Source organism: Mastomys coucha, unplaced genomic scaffold (genome assembly GCF_008632895.1).
Source record: "Mastomys coucha isolate ucsf_1 unplaced genomic scaffold, UCSF_Mcou_1 pScaffold5, whole genome shotgun sequence".
NCBI lineage: Eukaryota > Metazoa > Chordata > Mammalia > Rodentia > Muridae > Mastomys > Mastomys coucha.
In genome coordinates, this window is record NW_022196911.1 from 81,990,916 (window position 1) to 82,015,654 (window position 24,739).

General features: G+C 39.6%; 2 protein-coding genes across 9 annotated transcripts in view; both read right to left on the reverse strand.

Annotated features, from left to right (window-relative positions):
- Positions 1-10,731, reverse strand: part of Brip1 (BRCA1 interacting protein C-terminal helicase 1) — a 140,867-nt gene extending 130,136 nt beyond the window's left edge. For 3 of the 5 annotated variants that reach the window (XM_031351260.1, XM_031351261.1, XM_031351257.1), the window contains exons 1-4: positions 10,626-10,731; positions 8,273-8,395; positions 7,272-7,383; positions 1,872-2,045 (exon numbers count right to left, since the gene is read on the reverse strand). In XM_031351260.1, coding sequence (XP_031207120.1) covers positions 1,872-2,045; positions 7,272-7,383; positions 8,273-8,365 — 379 coding nt within the window. In that variant the 5' untranslated portion in view covers positions 8,366-8,395; positions 10,626-10,731. Of the gene's footprint in view, positions 1-1,871; positions 2,046-7,271; positions 7,384-8,272; positions 8,396-9,951; positions 10,397-10,425; positions 10,520-10,625 lie in introns of those variants that run through there. The other 2 variants (XM_031351259.1, XM_031351258.1) reach the window with 2 other exon arrangements.
- A 1,296-nt stretch (positions 10,732-12,027) lies between these two features.
- Ints2 (integrator complex subunit 2) overlaps positions 12,028-24,739 on the reverse strand; it is a 48,635-nt gene continuing 35,923 nt past the window's right edge. For all 4 annotated transcript variants that reach the window (XM_031352282.1, XM_031352281.1, XM_031352284.1 and 1 more), the window contains 7 exons: positions 23,668-23,793; positions 19,148-19,346; positions 16,753-17,001; positions 16,343-16,450; positions 16,138-16,243; positions 14,397-14,573; positions 12,028-14,308 (listed from right to left, as the gene is read on the reverse strand). In XM_031352282.1, the coding sequence (XP_031208142.1) occupies positions 14,139-14,308; positions 14,397-14,573; positions 16,138-16,243; positions 16,343-16,450; positions 16,753-17,001; positions 19,148-19,346; positions 23,668-23,793 (1,135 nt within the window). In that variant the 3' untranslated portion in view covers positions 12,028-14,138. The remainder of the gene's footprint in view (positions 14,309-14,396; positions 14,574-16,137; positions 16,244-16,342; positions 16,451-16,752; positions 17,002-19,147; positions 19,347-23,667; positions 23,794-24,739) is intronic.

A 24,739-nucleotide genomic window follows, 5' to 3' on the forward strand; every position in this document is an offset into this window, starting at 1 on the left:
CCATTTGAACAGGCAATTCACCAAAGATGATACTCCTGAGAACCAATAAGCATGTAAAATGCTCACTAGCTATGACATACTGGCTGGGCTTGGGGTTAGTTAGCCTTGGGTTCCATCCAGAGCACTGAAAAGAAGGTAACAAAGCCTCAGCGAGTGAGAGCACCCAGCATGCACAAGAGCGCTTCCAACCTAGGAAGACTGGAGACACGAAGAGCACTGGAAACCTCGGCTCCCAAGCACGCCCCTAGTACTGTGGGTTCAGTTCCACACCATCTCAATACAGCTTATGGCAACAAAGTGAGTCACATCAATTTTTTTGTTTCCCATTGCATAAAAAGTTACATTTATACTGTGCTGAACTATTAACTATGCATATTAACATCTGAAAAAACAAAGAGGTAACAGGTTTAAAATGCTTTATTTAAAAAAAAAAAATACCATACTGCTAAAAATAAACAAACAAACAAAAACCACCTGAGGTTTAAGAGAACCATAGCATCAACAAATGTGTTCAATTAACAGTTCCACAGCCTGTTGATCTGAAAAGGATACAATATCCACACAAAGAACAATAAAGTAAAGTAAGGTACCCCTGCATTACTGAGGGAGCCCGAGAGGAAAGAGCACAAGAATGGAAAAACTGCTGGCATTATCTACCACAGCTGATACAATGTATGTGCTATAGCATTCCCTTCCTAAGTATGAATACAACAGAAAATCTATTTGTACTCATACAAATAAGAAAGTTCATCTTACTAAACTAAAGTGGAAACAACCAAGCTGGATAGTGATGGCACATGCCTTTAATCCCAGCACTTGGGAGGCAGAGGTAGGCAGATTTCTGAGTTCGAGGCCAGCCTGGTCTACAGAGTGAGTTCCAGGACAGCCAGGGCTACACAGAGAAACCTTGTCTTGAAAAACCAAACAGTGGAAACAACCCAATTATCTGACAACTACAGACTAGATGAATACATCCTGGTATATTAATAGAAGAAAAAAGTATACAGGAAAAACTGAAAGAATAAAAACAATATATTCTCCCCAATATAGTATCAAGTAAAAGACAGACATAAGACCACATATAAAATTCTACTTCCATAAAAAAGCAAAGATCGTCAATGGTGACAGGTGACAACATGGACAAAATAGTTGTAAAGAAAAAAAAAGGGTTTAACTACAGTAAAGTGAGAACACAAAAAATTCAAGAGCTTTTGAGCAGTCAATGTTTCAGTAAAAATTATTCCAGTAGGACACACTGTTCAGTTCAAAACACATCCTCTGACATGAATGAAACATGAAGTTCTGTCATTAGCAGAAAAAATAAATAATAGAAATCAAAAGATTTCAGAGAGGCTCAGTGTGTAAACATACTTGCAGTCAAGACCTGAGTTCAATCCCCAGGACTCACATGGTGGAAGGAGAGAATGAATACCAGCAAGTTGTGGCAATCACATGAGTGCTGTGGCACACATAACACATACCCATCCACACAGACACACACAGATACAGACAGACAGACAGACAGACACACACACACACACACACACACACACACACACGCACGCACACACGCACACACACGCACACACACACGCACACACGCACACAGAGTAAAAAAAAATGTAATTTAAAAAGATTTTCAGAATTTCAGGGGGACTGAAAGTCCAGTTCCAGGGCCTTCGAGGCCATCAGGCACACACATGGTACACAGACATACATTGCAGACAAAATATTCATACATACAAAATAAATAAGTTTAAAAAAAATAGTAGAGAAATTAGGTACAAATATATGATCATACTAGCTAAGTCCATCCTAATTAAGCTTCACAGTAGTAATAACTCCAACAGACACAACAAAATATAATTTACCTTGACAGGGTGATGAGACTCCATTTCTTCGAGAAGAGGGTTTGCTTGGACTACTGAAGTGAGGTGACGTGTCCAGGTTTGTGTCGCTGTAGGTAAAATTCTTTGAATGGCATGCACAAGAACATGAAGATGGCGCTTCAGGCTTTTTATTCAGGCCCTCATCCACTGGCTTCTCTAAAAACAAAACAAGACGCCTTCTACTTCCAATACAACTAAGGGAATGATGAACTTCTTTTCAGCACCACAGTTCCCAAGGACTGGAAGTGTCTAAGACGAAACTAAGAAAAACAATCTCTCTGAACCTTATCTACATTATCAAATTCAAACAGGAGAAAAAGCTATGGCTGGAGTATGTACAGAAATGTTACCAGTTTATAAACTACAAAAATATAATAACAAGGCTTAATAATGTAACTAAAAGTACACCATTCTTGTATTTGCTTCTATTGAGATTTATTTCAAAATCAAGCAAAAAAGAGGATTGAAACAAACATGGGAAGTATTTGAAATTGCAGTATCCTAAATAGTAAAGGCAAGGCTTATCACTATCCATATTATACTTCTTCTTTTGAGATAGGGTCTCTCTACAAAGCCCTGGCTGTCCTGGAACTCACTAAGTAGAACATGCAGGCCTCAAACTTACAAAGATGTATTTGCCTCGCCTTCTAAGTGCTGGGATTGGAGGTGTCCACCACCACATCCAAGCTCACCTTATACTTCTATTTCAAACAGAAACATTCCAGCCAGATCAGTGGTGGCTCGCACCTTTAATTCCAAAATTCAGGAGGCAGAGACAAGCGAATCTCTGAGTTAGAGGCCAGCCTGGTATACAGAGTGGGTTCCAGGACAGCCAGGGCTACAGAGAATCCCTCCCCCAACAAACAATAACAAAATCAAACAGAAACCCCATATCACCTACACAATCTGATTCAAGAATCAGAACACGTTTTAAAACAATACTCAAATCCTATAAAAAGGTAATTAAGACACTTAAATGTAATTTTTAAAATTATAATATGGGGGTTGAGAGATGGCCTGGAAGGGGTTCCCAATTCAGTTTCCAGCACCCACATGGCTGCTCACAATCATCTATCACTCCAGTTCCAGATGGTCCAATGCTTTCATCTGGGCTGCTCATGCACCAGGCATACATGTAGTGCAAGAAAATATACTCACACACATAAAATAAAAATAAATCCTTTTTTAGAAAATTACAGGGTATACATTGTATGCTCACATGAAATACAGAAATACACAACTCATACTTTTAAAAAGGTCATCATGGGAGGAAGACCCAGGGAGTGCCTCCATCCTCTCAGAGGAGGAGAGGGAGAAAGAGGGGAAAGATTGGGGGGGGGGAGTGACCAGAAGAGGGGCAGTGAGCTGGATGTAAATTGAATAAATAAAAATAAAATTTTTTTAAAAGATCATCATAAACAAGCATGGTCATGTATACCTGTAATTCCTTTATTCAGGAGGCTGAGGTAGAAAGACCTTGAGTTGAAACCCAGCCTACACTACATAGCAAAACTCTACCTCAGGATAAATAGGAGGCAACGTAAAGACATTAAAAACATATATAAAAACTTCGTAATGAAACCCATTACATGTAACTAACATATGCTAATAAGAACAGAAGGAAAACAAGCGGTATGTTTTTGAATATGCCGATAACAATGTTTTCTCATCTGCAACCCAAAAACATCCCAGATAACTGTCATTAAATTTCAATTATTGACCAGAAGTGTCACTTTCCCCCCGAAGAATGACACCAATAACCAAAACGGACAGATCAGAAAATGTTTACTTTTTGTTAACAGTCTTTATATCTATTGTTTTAAAGTGGGGAAGAAAAGAGGACAATCTGCAAGAGTCAGCTTTCTCCCTCTACCATGTGGTTCTAGGGATGGAACTCAAGTCATCAGGAACAGTACTAAGCACCTTTACCACTGAGCCATCTTGTCCACCCCTTGTTTCCAAGTTCTGTCGGCGACGCAAGCATTTCTTTTCGATTATGTTTATTTATGAGTATGTGTGTATGTGTGTGCCTGCCACAGTGTGCATGTGGTGGTCAGAGGACAACTTGCAGGAGTCAGTTCTCTCTTTCCACCAGATGGGCTCTGATGATTGAAATCAGGTCACTAGGCTTAGAGAAAAGGCTAAAGTCATATTGAGCCATCTTGTCAGCCCAAACATTTCTTTTAACAATTATGTTAGTCAGGGTTCTCTAGAGTCTCAGAACTTACATACAACTCTATATTTTAGGAGAATTTATTTTACTGACTTACAATCTACAGTCCAACTAACCCAACAAGGGGTCACTGTGAGTGGGAAGTCTAAGAATCTAGTAGTTGCTCAATTGTTTCAGCTGGTCTACTACCTTGCCTAAGCCTAAACCTTTCATGACCACTATGCCTCAAGGTCTCCATCAAAAGTCTCAGTCATCCCATGTCAAGATCCAGGTCTTCCAGCCTTAAGATTTGTATCACAGGTGTGACCGCCATTTCTGGATTGTAGTTCATTCCAGATGTAGTCAAGTTGACAACCAGGAATAGCCACCACAACAACGTGTATACACATATACAGTCCTATGATTAACTTCACATTCTTCTAATACCTATCTATTTATGGAGCTGAGAAATATCCAATACTATATTTCAGATTCATTACTAAAATTACAAACTCTTGGGACTAGAAAGATGGCTCAGCAGTTAAGAGCACATCCTGCTCTTCCAGAGGACCCAAGTTCAGTTTCCAGCACAAACTATTGGGAGGCTCATAGTCCGGTCCCTCTAGCTCCAGGCCATCTAGCTCTCTCCTGCCTTCTATGAGCAGCTTACATAAACCTATACATGTATCATTGAAAAGAAAATAAAGAGCACTGACTACTCTTCCAAAGGCCCTGAATTCAAATCCCAGCAACCACATGGTGGCTCATAACCACTCGTAATGAAATCTGACCCTCTCTGGTGTGTCTGAAGACAGCAATAGTGCACTTATCTATAAATAATAAATAAATCTTTAAAAAGAAAAATTGAAATATTTTACTAAGCAAATATTAATAGCAATTTCTTTGTTTACCTCGATTGTTTAAAAAAACAATCATACAGAAGCAGTTATCAGCAAATACATGGAACAATTAAGTACATTTTACCTCAAAACCCTCTTTTTTACAAGCAGATACATAAATTCAGAATCACCTGTTGGAATTTACAAACATTTAAGTCCAGAATTTACCATGAAAAAGGATGTGATGGGAGTCAGTACCCCAATATCTTTGTTATCTATGTATAAATGTTAAATGTTTATTTATTTCCTGGCAGTTCTGAGTACTGTACCCTGGACCTTGCATATGCTAGTTAAAAATTACATCACTGCGCTACATCAATCACTGAGCTATACCCCTAGCCCAGGATTCAAATATTTTTTTTGTTTTGTTTTATTTTACTTTGTTTTGTTTTGTTTTAAAACAGATTCTTGCTGTCTCCCAGGCTTCCTTCAAACACCTAGTTCTCAGACCTCAGCTTCCTAGGTGCTAGGAATGAAGGCACATGCTAACTCCTAGCTAAGTTTGTTTTTTGAACAAGGTCTCACTGTGTGTGTAACTCTGGCAATAATTAACAGAATAGGACATAACAAACGTATACAAGCATTATTACAACAAGCCTCTCTTTATCTGGTATTCGTACAAGTAGAGCAATTAGAATCTTTTTTTATTTATTTACTTATTTATTTAGAACTAGGGTCTTGTGATGTAACCCAGGCTGGACTCTCGCTCACTGTCCTCCTCCCAAATACTAAGCTTTCTAGTATGTACCACTATGCTAGTTTTGTATGTTGTGATGGTTTATATACACTTGGCCCACGGAGTAGCACTGTTGGGAGGTGTGGCCTTGTGGGTGTGAGCTTTAATACCCTTGTCTTAGCTGCCTGGGAGGCAGTCTTTTCTTAGAGGCCTGCAGATGAAGATGTAGAACTCTCTCTCAGCTCCTCCTGCACCATGCCTGCCTGGATGCTGCCATGCTCCCGCTTTGATGATATTGGACTGAATCTCTGAACCTGTAAGCCAGCCCCAATTAAATGTTGTCCTTATAAGAACTGCACGCCTTTAATCCCAGCAGAGACAGGCAGATTTCTGAGTTCGAGGCCAACCTGGTCTACAGAGTGAGTTCCAGGACAGCCAGGGCTACACAGTGAAACCCTGTCTTGAAAAAAACCAAAAAAAAAAAAAAAAAAAAAAATTGCTTTGGTCATGGTGCCTGTTCACAGCAGTAAAACCCTAAGACATATATTTTCTTCTTCCTATATTTCACATTTTAATGTTATGAGAGCCATATAAGCAAATATATTCAAGGATATATTCAAGCGATTAGTGTATATATCAGCACCATCAGAACTCTATCTCCTATTAGATATAAATTATCATCTAAATTATTTTTATAAGAACTCTAGGGCTGGAAAGATAGCTCAGAGGTTAAGAGCACTGACTGCTCTTCCAAAGGTCCTGAGTTCAAATCCCAGCAACCACATGGTGGCTCACAACCATCTGTAATGAAATCTGATGCTCTCTTCTAAGGTGTCTGAAGACAGCTACATATAATAAATAAATAAATCTTTAAAGAAAAAAAAAAAAAGAAAAAGAACTCTAAATATCTAAAATGTTCATATAATCTCTGCTTGATCAAGTAGAAGGACTAAATTATATTAATATTACTTAAGAAATAATTTTGATGTATTCAATTTCTCTTGGAAGACTTATAATGTGTGTGTGTGCATGCATGAATGTGTGCATGCATGTGTGTGTGTTATGTTTGGAAGGGCAATGCTATTCAGCCTTAGATGACCTGAAACTTCCTACATAGACCAGGCTGGTCCTGAACTTGCAGTAATCATCTTGCCTTTGGCTCCTGAATGCTGGAATTATACATGTGCACCACCATGCCTGGCACAGATGAGGTATCTTGAAGAAATGTCTTAACATTGTCTGAACCAGTCTAGATAAAGTATACTTTATTATACTTTTCTCAGATTCCAACTAGCAGCCTGAAATATCAAGAACTATTTCCTGGGCCTGGCCTGAAGGTTCAGTCGGTAAAGGCACACATTTGCCACTGTCCAATATGGTGGAAGGCAAGAAGTGAGTCTAGCAACTTGTCCTCTGACCTCCATTCCACAACACACGTGCATACATACATGTACACAAAAACAAATATAATAATTTTTTAAAAAATAATTTTACACAAGGCAGTGGTGGCACACGCCTTTAATCCCAGCACTTGGGAGGCAGAGGCAGGTGGATTTCTGAGTTCGAGGCCAGCCTGGTTTACAGAGTGAGTTCCAGGACAGCCAGGGCTACACAGAGAATCCCTGTCTCAAAAAAAAAAAAAGATTTTCACTTACCACTAAGAGATTGTTGCCATGCTAATGCAGAACAAAGTAAGGCTAAACTTTTTCCACTTCCTGTGGGACTCTCCAACAAACAATGTTGTCTACTGTTCAGTCCTCTGACAATCTGTGGACAAAGATGTCAATTTTAAAAAGAAGGAAATAATAAATGACTACTTATTAGATCCCTCTCCATTGAACAGGACCACAAATATAACAGCACAGAAGAGCCAGGATGCACTCCAGGAAGCACAGCTACAGCAGAGGAAGAACTAGAGAATTTTATTAATTTAGACTTTATTCCTTTACATTTCCTCTGAGCAGTCTGCTGGCTTAAACATGTCAAGCATGAGAAATTGAAAAAGCAACTTATATTTAATTATACAAGCACAAGTAGTTTCTATGGAACCGTAATAAGTGCTAGAGAGGTGGTTCAGCACGTAAGAGCAGTTGTTACTTTTTCAGAAGACCCAGGTTCAATTCCCAGCACCACGTGGTAGCTTACAACCACCTATAACTCCAGTTCCAGGAGACCTGACGACCTATTCTAATAGGCCCCTCAGGCCTCGGGCACACATATGGTGCACAGATATACATGCAGGTAAAACACTTATATACATAAAAATAATCTAAAAACACAAACAAGCAAGCAAACAGAAGACTGTAATACACTAATAGCTATGAATATAGAGGAGAAAAACTTGATGAGAGATACTGCTAGTGGAAGGACTGTTATAACAACTTTGAATAGAAATTAAAATGTAGTAAAAATGAAGACTAAAAATCGAAATTCCAAAGGAGCTGAAAATGTTTTTCAGATGTTTTTGCTACATCCTAACCTAAACATACACAGTGTAGGAGTTATATCACTTTCCTAGAAGTTAGGTGCTCTTCCAGATGAATCCAACAAATGCTAGCCATCATTTTGTACATGTGAATAGTCACAAATTCAATGGATCCCTGGAATCACAAGCCATAGTATCTTGATAAAGACTCAAGTGCTACGAAAGACTTACAGAATTCATCATAGCCAGCTGCGCCGGATAAGCTTTACAGGGAAAGTGAATCTTCACCCCACCGATGGTGTATTCAGACCACACTGAGGACATTCTGCTTTCTTCTATACTCTAGGTGCTTCACTACAACAGAAACGATAAAATCAGTATCAAAGGGCTGGAGAGATGGATTCCCAGAGCCCACATCACGCACCTTACAAATGCCTGCAACTCTAGCTCCAAGGACTCCCACACCCTTACCTGGCTTCTGCAATAACCTGCCTTCATCTGGCATACCCATCCACACATACACTCACAAATATAAAAAGTATCACAGTCTACGTATCGAAATAATGTCACTCAAACCAGACACCTAGCAACAGAGCAGAAGCCTGATAATAAAAACTGGAATTAATAAGCACATATATAAAATAGAAATAAAAAAAATTCTTAGTCTTATAAATAAATCTCAGGGTCAAGAGCATGTACTAGAGTCTGACCAGTCTGGATGGGCACTCCATGATGTATTAGTTATGTGATATAAGGCAAGTCACTTAACTTTTCTAGAACTCCATGTTCTCAGAATACAGACTAAGAATACTAACAGAAACAAGCCCTATAGGACTGCTATAAAAGTTAAATAATGTAAAAACATACAGTACATGGCAGATGAAACACAAGCTCTGGTAACAAGTTTGATTACAAATAATCAACTTACAGATATAACAGATTTCTGAAGCAGCTCTGCTATTCCATAGTCCCACTGTTTCCTCTTATTCTGTACATTCTTGTTTGCCCTTTTCACACTCTCCCAGTTAGAAGGAAAAGGGACATGAATGGGCAAGAAGCAGAGGTTGGATCTATGACTTATCATTTTACACCTGTAGTCTAAAATTCTTATCTACAATAATGTCTACTTTAAAAATTGTTGTAAGGGAGAAAGTATCTTTCCACAGGAATTCTCTTAATTCTTTTTAAATCATCTTTTAGTTTACTGGGAGAGAAAAACCCATAGGGTATGACACAGGTGTGGAAGTCAGAAGACAATGTCCTGGAGTCAGAATAGGTTCTCTCCTCTCACCATGTGGGTCTCAGGAATTAAACACTGCTCACTTGGTTGTATCCTTTATCGGCTGAGCAAGCTCCCTGGGCCAGCCTAGTAATTCTGAAATCAGAAGACTATAATGGAAAGAAAATGGATTTGAATCCCACTGTTTGCATGACCTAACCTCCCACTTTTATTGACTGAGAATTTTTACAACGGTGAGAAAATCTGGTAAACTCAGTCTGTGAATGGAAATGGTTAAGACAGAAGGTTCAACAAGTCATGAAGTCAATACTAACTTTAACCACAGCTTCTGTGCTCCAAAAAAAAAAAAAAAACACCACTCTAAGTTATTTTCCAGTTGTAAATATTGTTCTGTCAGACAAGACATGCACAAAATCAAGCCAACAAGACCTGTCAACATTCCATCAGGCAGTACAAATTGGACTCAATGGGTGGGAGGGAAACAACATGAAGGTGGGAGGGGCGTGTGAAGGGGTCCAGGAGCAGTGTGAAGGGTGTACTAGGGATAGATCAAGTTACATTGTATATATGCATAAACTATCAAAGAATAAATAAAAGATATTGTTGGAAAACGTATCCAATCACTGCTATTTATCTGTAAACCTCGGAGGTTTAGCGGAATCTAACTAACCTCTTAATCTGAAGCGAAAACTCAATATTGTCTTACGAAAATTAATCGAGATGGCAATCTATGCCTGGAGCTGTGGCAACATTCCTCTCAAAACGTGGGCTCTTCACTTGTAAAATGCAAAGAGAATCACACTTCCGGATGTGGTGGCGCAATTCTTCTGGCACCCAACAATCGGGTGGATTTCTGTAAGATCAAGGGCAGCCGGATCTACACAACTAGTTCCAGCCAAGCCGGAGCTGGAGGGTGAGACCCTGTCTCTTTAAGAGAGCAAGGGGGAACGGGAAAAAAGAAGAAGAAGAAGAAGAAGAAAAAGAAGAAGGTAAAGAAGAAGAAAAAGAAAAAGAAGGAACAAATCTATCTGTCGCCATCCCAGAAGTAACGCGGGAGTCGGGGCTACCTCCAGCCTGCGTTCTCAGAATGTAAGGACAGGCTCCCTGCTCCTCAGCTTTCCTTCCCCGAGCTCCCCGTTCTCACTCGTCCAAGGGCGCCACACCACAGAGCCCCGGAGCCCGCTAGCGCCAGCCTGCAGGAGCCGGTCCCCTCCCCGCGCCCTCCTTTCCACTCGCTCGGGGCTGGCTCCGGTTCCCAGAGAAGAGGAAATGCTGACGTTTGACAGAAAGCAACGCGAAGCCGAGCTACGAGGCAAGTTCGCGAGTACGAAAGTTCTCCCTCACCGGCTGTTAGGGCGCTGCCGGGTGCCAAGGTGCTGCCACTCCTCCTCCTCCTCCTCCTCCTCCTCCTCCGTGCTGCACTCCGCAGCGCCACACAGACGAATTCGCGCCTCCCGCCCCTCGGTTCCCAGTCAACCAATCACACAGCCCGGCCAGAAAAGTAAATAGCCAATCATCGCACGAGGCCAACGCTGTACCGCCCAATGGGAGCCTGTGAAATAAAATCAACCCTAATGTACTTGGCGGCACCGGAAGGCGATCCCTTCCCTACCCCCGCGAGAAAGACGTGCAAATTCCGCAGGTTTGCTTGAAGGAAACAAAGTCTTGTACCACTTTTGGAAACCGATGATTTAACCTAGACAGCTAGTTCGCTATGACTGGAAGAGTAATTTCCGACGAAAAGGAAACTTTTTTTCCTGTGATCACGCAAGTAAAACTTCCCATGGTTACAGTATCCAAAAAAAAAAAAAAAAAACAAGAGGAACGCAAACTGCTCCAGAATTGTCACTACAATGCCAAAATAAGAGAGAAAGTCCCGTGGCACTTTGTACTTTATTCCGTGACATTCAAAGCCTTCTCCGGTAGAATCTGAGGCGGATAATCTCTCCAAATCACGTCGGCCTGACACTAGGGTTTATCTACCTTACCATTGTATTCCTTGCCAAGAAGTACTAACCACGACCTTGACAAATTAATTTTGGCCATTAGATTGTTTTAGTAGATAATTTATTGTTGTTGTTGTTGTTTGTAGCCTAACCTTGATCCAACTAATAGAGACTCCAAAAGGCTAAACTGTGAAGCACTTTTTTTTTTCAGTTAATTAGAGAGCAAGACTGATTGTTAACCCTGTTTTCTTTCTGTTATGCAGCTTCCTAAAATGATGGAATTTATAATCATGAAAAATACATTACCTTTGACATAGTAAGCTCAGTGCCCTTAATTTATCCTAAAAGTGAATTCCTCAGTTGACAAGTGTCAGTTGTAACACTTGAAAGTTATAAAGTCTTCAGCCTAGTAATGGGGTACAAGTTCTGATTATCAGTTCAATAGATTAGTCAATAAAATGATTAAAAAAAAAAAAAAAAAAAGAAGCTGCTTCCAAGAAAAAAAAACATGCCCTGTGAAACTGGGTTTATAAAAGCAGACTCCAGGATCTGAAGAAGGTGGTCCAGTGGTTAAGAGCACTTGCTTCTCTTGTATAGGGCCCAGGTTCCATTCCTAGCAGCCACATGGTGGCTCACAATCATCTGAAACTACAATTGCTAGGGTTCCATGGTCTTCCTGTCCTTTCATTTATGTAACCTTACAGAAAGGGATACATTAAAGCCCCGGAACTAGGGTGCCCTAGATTCTCTCCTGGTACTTTTACATTAACAGTTGTGAAATAAAACTCAAAAACTATAGGTCATTGATAAAGAATGAATGTTTATAAATCAATATCCAAAATAGCTGCACACATCTGTTTTGACTTGAATAAAAAAATCACATTGTGACAAAGTTAGAACCTTAACTTAAGATACATGAATATTAACATTTACTAATATTATTTACACATTTTATTTACATCATCAACAAATTGGATGAAAAACAGGCTGTTATTACTTTAACACAGTAGGTTATGACTAGTCTTTGAAAATTGATCCACAAAATGTGTACTGTATTTCATTACAAAACATACTTCAAACATTTCAGAATTCCTAAAGGATTCTACTATTCACACAAAATATTCCAGAAAGGCCTCATTTAAAAACAAAACAGGAGCAGTTGTATTTAATCTTAAGTGACTACAAAACTGCCTCATTTAAAAAATATGAAAATTCTTGTGGTATATCTTTAAAGCATATTCTTTTACTCTTCACATCAAAATTACTTAATTGAACATTAAGCATCTAATAAAAAGTTATATATATATTCCATCATGCATGATACGATGCACTTCATGATTGGAAACAACTAGAAAACTTGTTTTAATAGAACACCTTCATGAGGTAGGGTCAGGAGTGACAAAGAAAAATGAGATGTGACTATGTACCAGAGGAAAGGATGAAGCTAAATTCTTTTTGTGTAAAAAAAACAAACTTTCCTTTTAACTTACTACCTTCTTTAACCAGAGGTCTGCTTTGAGTGGGGTGGCAAATGATTGAGGTATTTCTCAAAGAGCAAAGAAGTACCTTCTACATTGGCTACTTAATTTTAAAAAAATGATTATGGTTATCCGAATGCATCTCCTTAATCATGAAGCTCCTAACAGAGGGCTGCAAAGTCACCAACACAGTATTTTCCACATTATAATTTTTCCTGAGGTTCAAACACTGTATTTTCTTACTCAAACATCTCAAAGTAAAATATAAATTATAATCCTGATGATGAACCAAGAGCACTATTGGGGTTTATTGCTCTAAAATTCATTTAATTTGATACATCTTTGCTCCTCTGAGAACTAGATAATACAGCATTATAAAAATAAATTTTAAAAAGGATAAATGAAATTTACTTTCAGGTTCTTCGCACAAAGATGTTTCTGTAACTACAATCAGTATCTTAAAATTTCAAATTATTCAAGTATCTCTTTAAACATATGGCTTCATATATTAGGAAAAATTGAAGCAGATTTGTGAAATCTTTAGATCTTCATCTGTAATTCCAAGGCAGTCATTTATTAGTCTTTTTTTTTGGACAGGGTCTCATTACATAGCTCTGACTCTCCTGGAACTCACTATATAAACCAGGCTGGCCTGGTACAGAGGTCCACCTGCCTTTCCTTTTCTCCCTAGGGCTGGGATTTAAGGCATGCTCCACCACACCTGGCTTACCTGCCTTTTTTTTTTTTTTTTTTAAGCCAACTTACTACTGTCTCTAACAAATTAGAATTTCAACATGTAATACTGTTACTTGCATTACAAGTCTGTAAGATTTCTGTGTATTTAAATGGTAATTTTTTTTTTCAAGACAGGGTTTCTCTGTATAGCCCTGGCTGTCCTGGAACTCACTCTATAGACCAAGGTGGCCTCAAACTCAGAAATCTGCCTGCCTCTGCCTTCCAAGTGCTGGGATTAAAGGCGTGCACCACCACTGCTCCATAGTAATTTTTTCTAAATGATTCCTGTCCTACATCCTCTTTCTCCTTCCTCTTTTTCTCTCTTTGTTGAAAACTGTTGAAAACTCACAAATGAGGGCTATCCACAGGCTCATTTTTTAGGAAATTAAATTAAAAGCCTGGCAATCTTTCTTCACATCAAATGCTAAGTACAGGAACCAATCCCTTTCTAGTAGCAAGAAAAGTGTCCCCAATGGAAAAAAAGTTCAGCTGTTACAATATAAATATACCGTCAGAGCAGATCCAAAGATATGCCAATCAAACAAACAAGTACAATTCTCAGAGAGCTCTAAATTATCCTCATGCTGAATTGTGTCACTTCAACAATTCCAAGATCTCACTGTTCTCATTCAGTTCAGAGTTCTCATAAAGTCCAGATTTAGTAAATGCAACAAATGGCTGCATTTAGAAATTTTTTTTTAAATTCCACTAACACTCATGTTTATTATTTCAATTATTGTGCTTTCAATACAATGACAAAGCTGGACATCAGGATCCATGCTTCCAGTGTCCCTGGATCCATTTTTGTAAGATGGATCTTTACAAATTTGAGACCATCCACTAGGTTTCTCCTTTATTTGTTGAAGACCTACAAAATAAGGGGAGAAAATAATTAAGGCAAGATATTCTGAAATGAATATAGTCTTGTTTGAAACATTAAAGTGGGTAGCACTTACGTGTAATGATTGGATCAATGTCTCTTGTCTGAGTGGCAACATCAGAGGCACATACTTGTCCTATTTGAATTAGCAAAGACATAATATCCTCATACAGTGGAGGAAATGCTCGACAAAAGGAGACCAAACTTGGAAGAGTTGGCATGAAAAAGGAGTACCGCTTAGCTTGTGTTAGAACTGGTGGGAAGAAAAGCAGCACAATTGTTTGTTTTGCAAATATAAATTCAAAATAGGCATCCTACACAACATATTAGTACTGTTTTGTGCTAGAAAGACTAAGTTTTATAGGATGCTATCCACTCTAATTTTAACAGCTTTTACTCTATTAATCAGTCATCACCAAGACCCACATTTTTATTTCAACCCTGTCCTATGATAAGTACACTGCTTACATTATTTCACCCAGTTCTCACAACTGGATCACACCAGTTGGGCATATGAGAAAACTTTAAGTAAACTTGCCTCTAAAAGATCCCAGCCTTCAAGAGGCAAAGACAGGCAGAGCTCTGAGTTTGAGGAGAGCCTTATCTAAAATAGTGAGGATCTGTTTCATGCCCCCCCACTCCCCCAAAAAAAGTTATTCCAATTCTAAGACTCGGAAGGAAAGAGGCAAGTTAGCATAGAGTTCTTGCCTAGCACGTGCAAGGCAAGAGTCTGAGGTCCTGGAGGAAAAAAAATAACTCTTGTTCCAAGTGACATGACAGTTAGTGGTAACACCAGGACTAAATGCAACAGGAACCCTTAACTGCTATAAATTACTATAACGTGAGGTGAAAACAATAGAAAGAAAATGAACAAACTAGAGGAAGAACACAGAGAAAGGACACAACCTTCTAAAGGATGGAATGTACGCATATAATTTTAAAGTACTTTTCTTTTATAACATTTACTCTACAAACCAGAAGGTAGGTAAAATACAGGGTAAGTTGTGGAACAGGTTGTAGAATTTAAGGAAATAGCTAATGTACTTATTAATTTATTACTTTTTTTTCTGAGACAGGGTTTCTCTGTGTAGCCCTGGCTGTCCTGGAACTCACTCTGTAGACCAGGCTGGCCTCATCCAGTGCTCACCCACTACCACCCAGCTATTTATGACATTTCAAATATTTTTGTTTCTGGAATTGGACACACTTGGTAATTTCTAATTTGTATTCTAATTCTACAGATATTATTTTCATTTATCAAAAAGTATTATAACGCCGGGCACTGGTGGCACACGCCTTTAATCCCAGCACTTGGGAGGCAGAGGCAGGTGGATTTCTGAGTTCAAGGCCAGCCTGGTCTACAGAGTGAGTTCCAGTACAGCCAGAGATACACAGAGAAACACTGTCTCAAAAAAACAAACAAACAAAAAAAATTATAATATATAATATATATTTATTAAACACATGATATATATACACATTCTCGAAACAAAGGTGTCTATGCTTCTTCTACACTATAAATCATATTTGTAAGTATGAAATTAAAAAAGAACAGTAACTCAAAGGATGGCATAGGTTAAGATAAGAGCAACACTTACTGTGTCATACTGACTCATTAAAACACCAATAAGCTGAACATAGTAGCACATGCCCTCCCAGCACTTGAGAGGCAAAGTCAGGAGGATCTCTGTGAATGAGTTCCAGGACAGCCAAGGCCACACAGAAAAACTTTGTCTCAATACAAGCTGCTGCGTCTTAAAGTTCAGAAAATACATGTAATAAATGTTATTAGATACTTTTGTTGATTGGCTACACACCTGTTAGCAAAGTCCCCATAACATTGACAGCTAAGCGAGCCACACTCAGTGACTTTGGTAATGCATACTGGATACACAAATGAGAAAGCAGCTGTATAGCAAATATCTGGAATACAAAATCCACATGTTAAATCTTTTGAAAAGTTTAAATGATAAAATTTATAAAATATCTTCTCTAATAGTCACACTGAAAAGTGCTCATTACCTGTTTTTCAAGTTCCGGTTGGGCAATAAGCTCTGGTATGAAATCCAGACAGATGTGCATAGATGGGATCCCTGCGACTGTCAGAGGCAGAAGTTCACATGGATAACCCTGTCTCGGGAGAAAAAGGAGAAGTCAAAGACAGATGAAGATGAAAGTGAAGATTCACTTCCTTTCTATAGAGTCTGCTCCAAATACCAAATATATATAAATGTATTAGTAATTGAACTTTCCTGATACATTAGAAAAGAGATAAAGTATTTGAATATTTTATCAGTACTGAAGATTTAGATTTTTCTGCATATTGCAAAGGACCGTGATCCTTTCTCACTTTCAAATGACCCATATTAATTTAATATATAAAGCCTTCAAGAAAAAATTTGAACATTCACATTATTCTTTTGGACACGTACCTGAAAGTGCACAAGTTTAGCAATGTTGGGATCTGCAATGTACATCTGGTGTAAGAGGCAACAGATAAGGCACTGGACTTCTCGAAGGTCACAGAGCAAAGTGTCTTCTCCTTCTGTCTCTTTATCTGTAGTGCTGATGCCAATGACACCCTGAGCCTTCCTGAGGGAGATGTCGGGACTGGCACCCTTTGCCTTCTCCTCTTCAGTAGGCAAGCAAATCTCTAAGAGGATCTGGACAGCAGCACTGTCCTACAAGCAGGTGGAAAATACATGTAAGGAGCCTCGCAGAAGCTGATCTGAAAATGAAATCCCTATTTTCATATGAACAGAATGGCACAACACCATAAATGTGGTCATTCTTAGAGCAGAAGTGAACAATTGACAATGCAGAGGGCCTCACATTGTAAGGCTAAAAACTCCTGATGTATCTGAAAACAAACAAACAAACTACTTTTTCCATACAAATAAACATATGCAGGAGACTAGAGGTGGCTTGGTTGTTAACAACACTGGCTGCTCTTCCAGAAGATCAAGGTTCAATCTGCAGCTCCCAAATGGCAGCTCACAACTGTCCTGTAACTCCAGTCGCAGGGATTCCAGCACCCTCTTCTGACTTCTAAGGCTATTGCATGCACATGCTGCACAGACATAAATGTACAATACCCACACACATAAGATAAAAATAAGCAAGTATCCAGGAGGTAAGGGTATACATCTTTAATTCCAGCACTTGGGAGGCAGAGGCAGGTGAATCTCTGAGTTCAAGGCCAACCTGGTCTACAGAGTGAACTCCAGGACAGTTAGGGCTACACAGAAAAACCCTGTCTTGAAAAAAAACAAAACAAACAAGCAAAACCAGCATGTAAACTAGCACCTGGCATACTTCTGAAGGCTCATACACCACTAGGCAGGAGTGCAGACCTCAGTTCATAAATATCGATGGACAAGGTAGCCAAAGCCAGTGGAGTAGGGTAATATTTTGTGCACTATGTAAAGGTTATTGTTGTATTAATCAAATGCTGATTTCTCGTATCTTGTTTCGATCCAGACAACACTTTTATGTCAAGAAGCTCCTGTCTTGCTGGGCGGTGGTGGCACACGCCTTTAATCCCAGCACTTGGGAGGCAGAGACAGGCGGATTTCTGAGTTCAAGGCCAGCCTGGGCTATACAGAGAAACCCTGTCTCAAAAAACAAAACAAAACAAAAAGAGAAGCTCCTGTCTCAAGTAAATTCTTACCATTTTATTCTCTGCCTTGTTAATAAAAACTGATCACCCAATGGCTGGCAGAAGCGAGAATAGGGCAGGACTTCTGCCAGCCAGGGCAGGAGAGCGAGAAGAGGAAGACTTACTGAGCCAGGAGTAAGGAGGAAAGGAGACAAAATGAGAGTTCAGCTGGCATAGAAGGTCCTAAATGCAAGTATTATGGGGATTTTGGCTGGGAGGTAGCCAGATTAGTTTAGGGGATTAGAATAGATAATGGACTACCCAGATATTGAGATAAAGTTTGAAAATAAATCTTGGTCTCTCTGTGTCTTTCCTGGGGACCTAGCTAGGATAAAGAAAACAGCCAGCATATTCAGCCACTACATACATTTATATTAACATTACCACTTACAGCCAACCTGAGCCTAATTCCTTTCCTTCCTCTCACTCTACTTTTCCCAAGATCCTAGCAGGTGCCTCTCTATTTCCCTCCACTTCACTTTACAAAGCAGGACTCGAGAAGTGATCTGTTTGAAGTCCCTATATGGAAGGCAGCCTGACACTTTATAATATCGTGTATTCACTTTTCTCTGTAGAGTCTATCTTCAACATCTAATTTCTTTTTCTATCATCTCATCATTAAAAACAAGTAACTAAAGGTTCTATCTCCTTCCCCACCATGTCCCTAGTCCTGAACTAGTATCTGACACACAGGTGTCCAATAAACATATGTTGATCAAGTGAAATATAACAAACTGGTTAAAGGTTTATAATAATTTGATAAATATAAATTTATATTATCGGGGGCTGGAGAGATGGCTCAGTGGTTAAGAGCTCTGACTGCTCTTCCAAAGGTCCTGAGTTCAAGTCCCAGCTACATGGTGGCTCACAGCCATCTGTAATGGGATCTAATGCCCTCTTCTGGTGTGTCTGAAGACAGCTACAGTGTACATACATATAATAAATAAATAAATATTTTTTAAAAATCCATATTATCTATATTAAGTTTTCATAATGAGAGTCTACCTAGTAGTCTGAAGCAAAGATAATATTTTTTTATATTCTAGAATAAAAAGAATACACAATGTCAACAGTGTACATATACAAATATATATATAGTGCCAATGTGCCATCTACTTATTTAAAAACAAACATGCCATTTGACAAAATTTTACTTTAGTAAATTTTACCTGAGCAGCCAGTAATGCATTTTTCAGTTCTTCTCTGGTCACTTCTGGAGCATCAGTCTGTCCAACCAAGCCTACTGTATTATTCGGGGAAGGTCTATCTTGCTCTGCTGTTTCCTTCAGATGGGCACTAAGGTAAGCTTTAGAGGCAAGGAGATACCCATTCAGCATGTGTAAAGTAACATCCATGAGTGGGGGACACCTAAACAAAGAAGAAAAATGTATCAGAAAGAATATAAATTTAAAAACTAGCCACAACAAGAACTAGAAATGCATGCCACACAATGAAGAAGGATATATGGACATAGTAAGGTCCTCTGGACACAGAACTGGAATTGGTCAAAAGCAGCCAGCAAAGCTTTGGCTTTAACCCAGTTGTGAGAGTGAGACTTCTCACTGTATACCTTTATTTTTACACACTAGTACATATGAAAAGTATCAGAAGAAACAAAGAAAAATGGATATTAGTAAAGAATCTCAAAGACCCCTTCACTCAGCTCCCAAAGTTATGTACACAAAGCTAGCTCATTTGAGATCTAAGTCCACCCACATCCCTACCACCACCACCAGGCAAATCCTCATTATCGTTATGTATGATGTCCAACATCTTTTAAAAACCATTAGAATGATCACCTGGTAAAAGTAAAATTAAACTGTATGAAGATTTAAAAAATAAAAAAAAAGGTAAGGCAAAGCCCTAGGGCTAGGGCTGGGGCTCAAAGGAGAGGACACACTGAGCCCCGAGCTCTAGCACCCAAAAAAATGTAAAACTACAACATATGTAGGAAGAACCAAAAGGACTTGCATGGTATGTACCCACTAATAAGTGAATATTAGCCAAAAAAAAAAAAAAAAAGTACAGAATACCTAATAGTCCACAGAACTCAAAAAGGTCAACAAGCTCTAGTGCCCAAGTGAGGATGCCTTAATCCCACTTAGGAGGGAGAAGAAAGCAATCACAAGTGGGGAGGGAGGGGCCTGGGAGGGAAAGTGGATGGGGGCAGGGGGGAAAGGGGGGGGGGAGGGGAACCTGATCTGGTATTGGGTGAGGAAAAAGGACTGAAGCCCTGATCACCAGCAGAAAGAATGGAAACAGGCAACCTAGGGAGATAGGAGGTTGTGGGGAACCCTCCAGAATGTACCAGAGACCTGGGAGGTGACTCATAACTCAAAGGGAGGGACATTAGATAAAATGCCGGACAGTTGGGAGAGGGAACTTCCACCTCCAGCAGGAAGACAGGGCATGAAGTGAGGGATGGGGTTGCCATCCCACAGTCACAACTCTGATCCATAATTGTTCCTGTCTGAAAGAATTACAGGGATGGAAATGGAGAGGAGCCTGAGGAAAAGAAGGTCCAGCAACAGGCCCAAAGTGGGAGCTAGCTCAAGGGGAGGTCCCAAGGCCTGACACTATTACTGAGGCTATGGAGCTCTCACAAAAAGGGACCTAGCATGACTACACTCAGAAAACCCAACAAGCAGCTGAGTCAGATGCAGATATTTGCACCCAACCAAAGGACAGAAGCAGTTGACCCCTGTTGTTGAATTACGGAAGGCTGAAAGAAGCTGAGGAGAAGGACGATCCTGTAGGAGGACCAGTCTCAATTAATCTGGATCCCGGAGATTTCTCAAACACTGGACCACCAAACAGGCAGCATACACTAGCTGATATGAGGCCCCCAACACATATACAGCAGAGGACTCCCTTGTCTGTGTTCATTCAGAGATGATGCACGTACCCCTCAAAAGACTGGAGGCCCAGAGAATTGAGGTCAGGTGGGGTAGGAAGTGGGGACATCCATGTGGAGACAGGGGGTTGGGGAGGAGGTATGGGATGTGGAACAGTCGGAGGGTGGACGGGGATGGGGTGGGGGGGGGGGGGGGGGGGGGGGGGGGGGGGGGGGGGGTGCGTAAGATATGGAATATAAAAAAATAAGTTTTTTTTTTCAAAAAAATTCCTGTTTTCTAGACTACACTGCCCGTTTATTCTGATGACTCTATTTCCTATGAAATCTTGATCTCAGCAAATTATATTTAGATAATTTTTTTAGGTTTTACACTTTGAGAATGCCATCAACTATAAGATGCCAGTTGCATAAATATATATGCAAGATCGATCGCTTTTTTATAACTTTAGTATGTGTATGTGATATATGTATTTGTTAGTGTAGGTGTGGGCACATGCTACTGAGGGTGCATGTGCATGCATGTACTCATACATGTAGAGGGCCAAAAGTCTTTCCACAACTGCTCTCCACCTTTGTTTTTTGAGACATGGTCTCACTGAATCAGTTCATCAATCTGCCACATTGGTTGGCCAGTGATAGCCAGGGATACACACCTTTCCCCAACCCTCATCAGAGAGGGTTCAAGGTCTGCTGCCACACCTCGTTTTCACATGGGTTCTGGGATTAGAACTCTGGTCTGCACAGCAGACATTTTACTCTATCTTGCCTAACAATCAAGGTGCTCTTTAGTCTAACTTATTTTCTCAGTCAAAAAGCACACAATTCTCAAAATTTAACCCTTTGCTCCAAAGATTCTTCTCAGAATATTTCCCATGCAGGTATACATCTGCAATCCTAGCCCTCTAGAGGAACAGGAAAAGTATCATGTGTTCAGGGCTAGCCTGGACTACTTAAGCTCCAGACCAGCCAAAGCTAGATAGTAAAAGTGTCTCAAAGGAGCCAAGACCAAATCACAGACAACTTTCCTTGACTATCTCTAATCTGTCTCATGCTATTTGATCTTTGATGGTTGTTCTTTTGACTGGGGCAGGTTTTTCTTGTTTACATTTATTTATTCATTTATGTTATACACATGTGTATTTGTGTATATGTTTGAGTACATGTGTGTCACTTCTACCATTTGTGTTGCAAGGGTCAAACTGAGATCATTAGTCTTGGCAGCAGGCACCTATGCCCATTCAGCCATCTCACCAGCCCATTTTTGTTTTGTTTTGTTTTATTTATAGATTCATTCTAGCCCAGACTGGCCTCACACTTACATAGTTGGTGACAATGACCCTAAACTCCTGATCTACCTGCTTAGACTTACAAAGTGCTAGAATGACAGGCATGTGCTAATATGTAACACTACTTGGTTAGGAGCCATGTGGATACTGGGAACCAAACCTGGGTCCTCTACATGAGCTTCTGAGCCATCTCTCCCAGTACTCCACCACTATTGATTGACTGATTGATTGATTGATTTTCTGTGTAGCCTGGCTGTCCTGGAACTCACCTGGCCTCAAACTGAGAAATCCAACTGCCTCTGCCTCCAGAGTGCTAAAATTAAAGGTGGGTGCCACTACCAGGCTTTTTTTTTTTTAACCTTTATTTTTATTTCATGTATACAGGTGTTTTGTCTGCATGCATGTCTGTGTATGTATGCACTGTGTATGTATGTATGTATGTATGTGTGTGTGTGTGTGTGTATGTATGTATGTATGTATGCATGTATGTATGTATGTGTGTATGTATGCACTGTCCTCAGAGGCCAGAGCCCTTGGAACTGGAATTACAGATAGTTGTGAGCCACAGGGTGCTGGGAATTGAGTCTGAGTCCCTGGAAGAGCAGCCAGTTCACTTAACCACTGATCCATCTCTCCTGCCCACCTGATGCATGTTTTTCATCTCAGCTCTTGGGAGACAGAGGCAGGTGATTTTCTGTAAGTTTGAAGACAGCCTGGTTTACATAGTGAGTTCCAGGGCAGCCAGAGCTATATTGTGAGATCCCTTCTCAAAAAAAAAAACAAAAACAAAACAACAACAAAAATTCATTTAGCACATCACTCATCTGCACTACTCTCATACAGCTATCGTCTTTCTCCGTAGATGATAATCATTAAAGGTAGACCCCTCAACTTATTTGCCTTTAATGTTATTTATCATGACAATTTGAAATTCAAATATTAATTTGAGTTAATTAAATTCTGCCTTTTGAGTTAGAGGCATTTCAAAATAATTAGCTAGGAATTAGAGACACGTGTGGAATCAGTGAAGCTAACATGACAACTGGTCCAAAAGGGTCACAATTTTTAAGTATGTGATGTCTTACAATAAATCAGTGTTTTAAAATCATTTTTTCAAGCTACATATAGTGACACAACTATAATCCCAACACTAAGATGGCTGAGGCAGGAAAATCAGAAGTTCAAGGCCACCCTCAGCTATACAGCAATACCTTGTCTCAACATAAAACACCATAGAGCAAAACCCTTTTAACGAGCTAGCAGATAGCTAATGGTCATCTTTTCTGTTTTTGATTTTAAGAGTCAGAAGGATCATTTACTGATGACTACCAAAGCCAAGAACTCCTTTTCTCTAAAGCCAGATTTCATTATCCACATACTAAATATTATACTGACTATAATTTACGAATGTATGCAGCTAGAAAAAAAGCAGCATAAATTATATTACTATATATTTCTAACAGCAATAAGATATTAAAATGATTTTTTTCAATTTCTTTTATTCTCCAAAGTACAGCTCTATTAAAACAAATGAAATTGAATAACTTACCTGTGAACCCTTCGGTCACACCTCAAGACAATGAGAGGATCTATCATCAAATCATTTTGGGTATATTTTTGTTGTCGTATAAACTTTATGGAAGGTTGGAGTGCATTAACCGTCATTACCCACAGCCTGGTGAGGAAACAATAACATACTCATAATAGCTATGTTATAACTGACGTATACAGTTATTTGGTCCTTTGCATCTAACAAAATGTTATTTTCAAGATAAAAGAAAAAAGAAAAAACAAAAAGCAAAGCAGGTATTAAAAAAAACTTTGGGGTTTCTTTTTAGTTTTGTTTCTGAGAAAGGCTCTCATGTAGTTCAGGCTGGGCCCAACTCACTATATAGCAACAGATGGCCTGACTTCTGATATCTCCTGCATCCGCCTCCCAAGTGCTGAGATCACAAGAATGGACCGCCATGAGTGGTTTTTTTGTGTGTTGGAGAGATGGTTCAGAAGTTAAGAGCATCTGTTGCTCTTCTAGAGGACAGGAATTCGGTTCCCAGAACCCAAGTCACTCTAACCCCTAAAAATGCAGTATCTCTGGCCTCTTCAGACACCTTTACTCACATGCACATATCAACACAAAATGCACATAACTTAATTTATTCCAGACAGAAAAAGTTCTAAAAATCAAGAGACACTGCTCACCAGAATTAAAAAAAATCAAAAAAAAAAAAAAAAATCAATCAAGTACCTAACACTATGAAAGGAAAACACATCATTATTAAATTCCAGAAGACAAAGGGGGAAGCCTTTATGAGTAAAGGAAGCAATGGCTATATACAAAGGGCTAGGAAACGGCAGCACAGCAGCCTCCCAGCCAGTGGGAAGTCAAGTCAGAATGGTGTGTGTTCTCAAGTTTATGAACCACACTTAAACAAATCAGCAACCGCATGTGAGAAGCAAGCAAGCTCCAAAGGCACGCGCGTGACGCCCGAGCCCCCGCCAGCCCCTTCCACCTGGCTCAGAAGCGCTGCAGTTAGCAGGTGCTCTGTGTGGACAGAAACCAAGAAAGAAAAGGGGAATCCCAGCAAGGCAGACACAACAGCAATCTAGGACAACCGTGCATG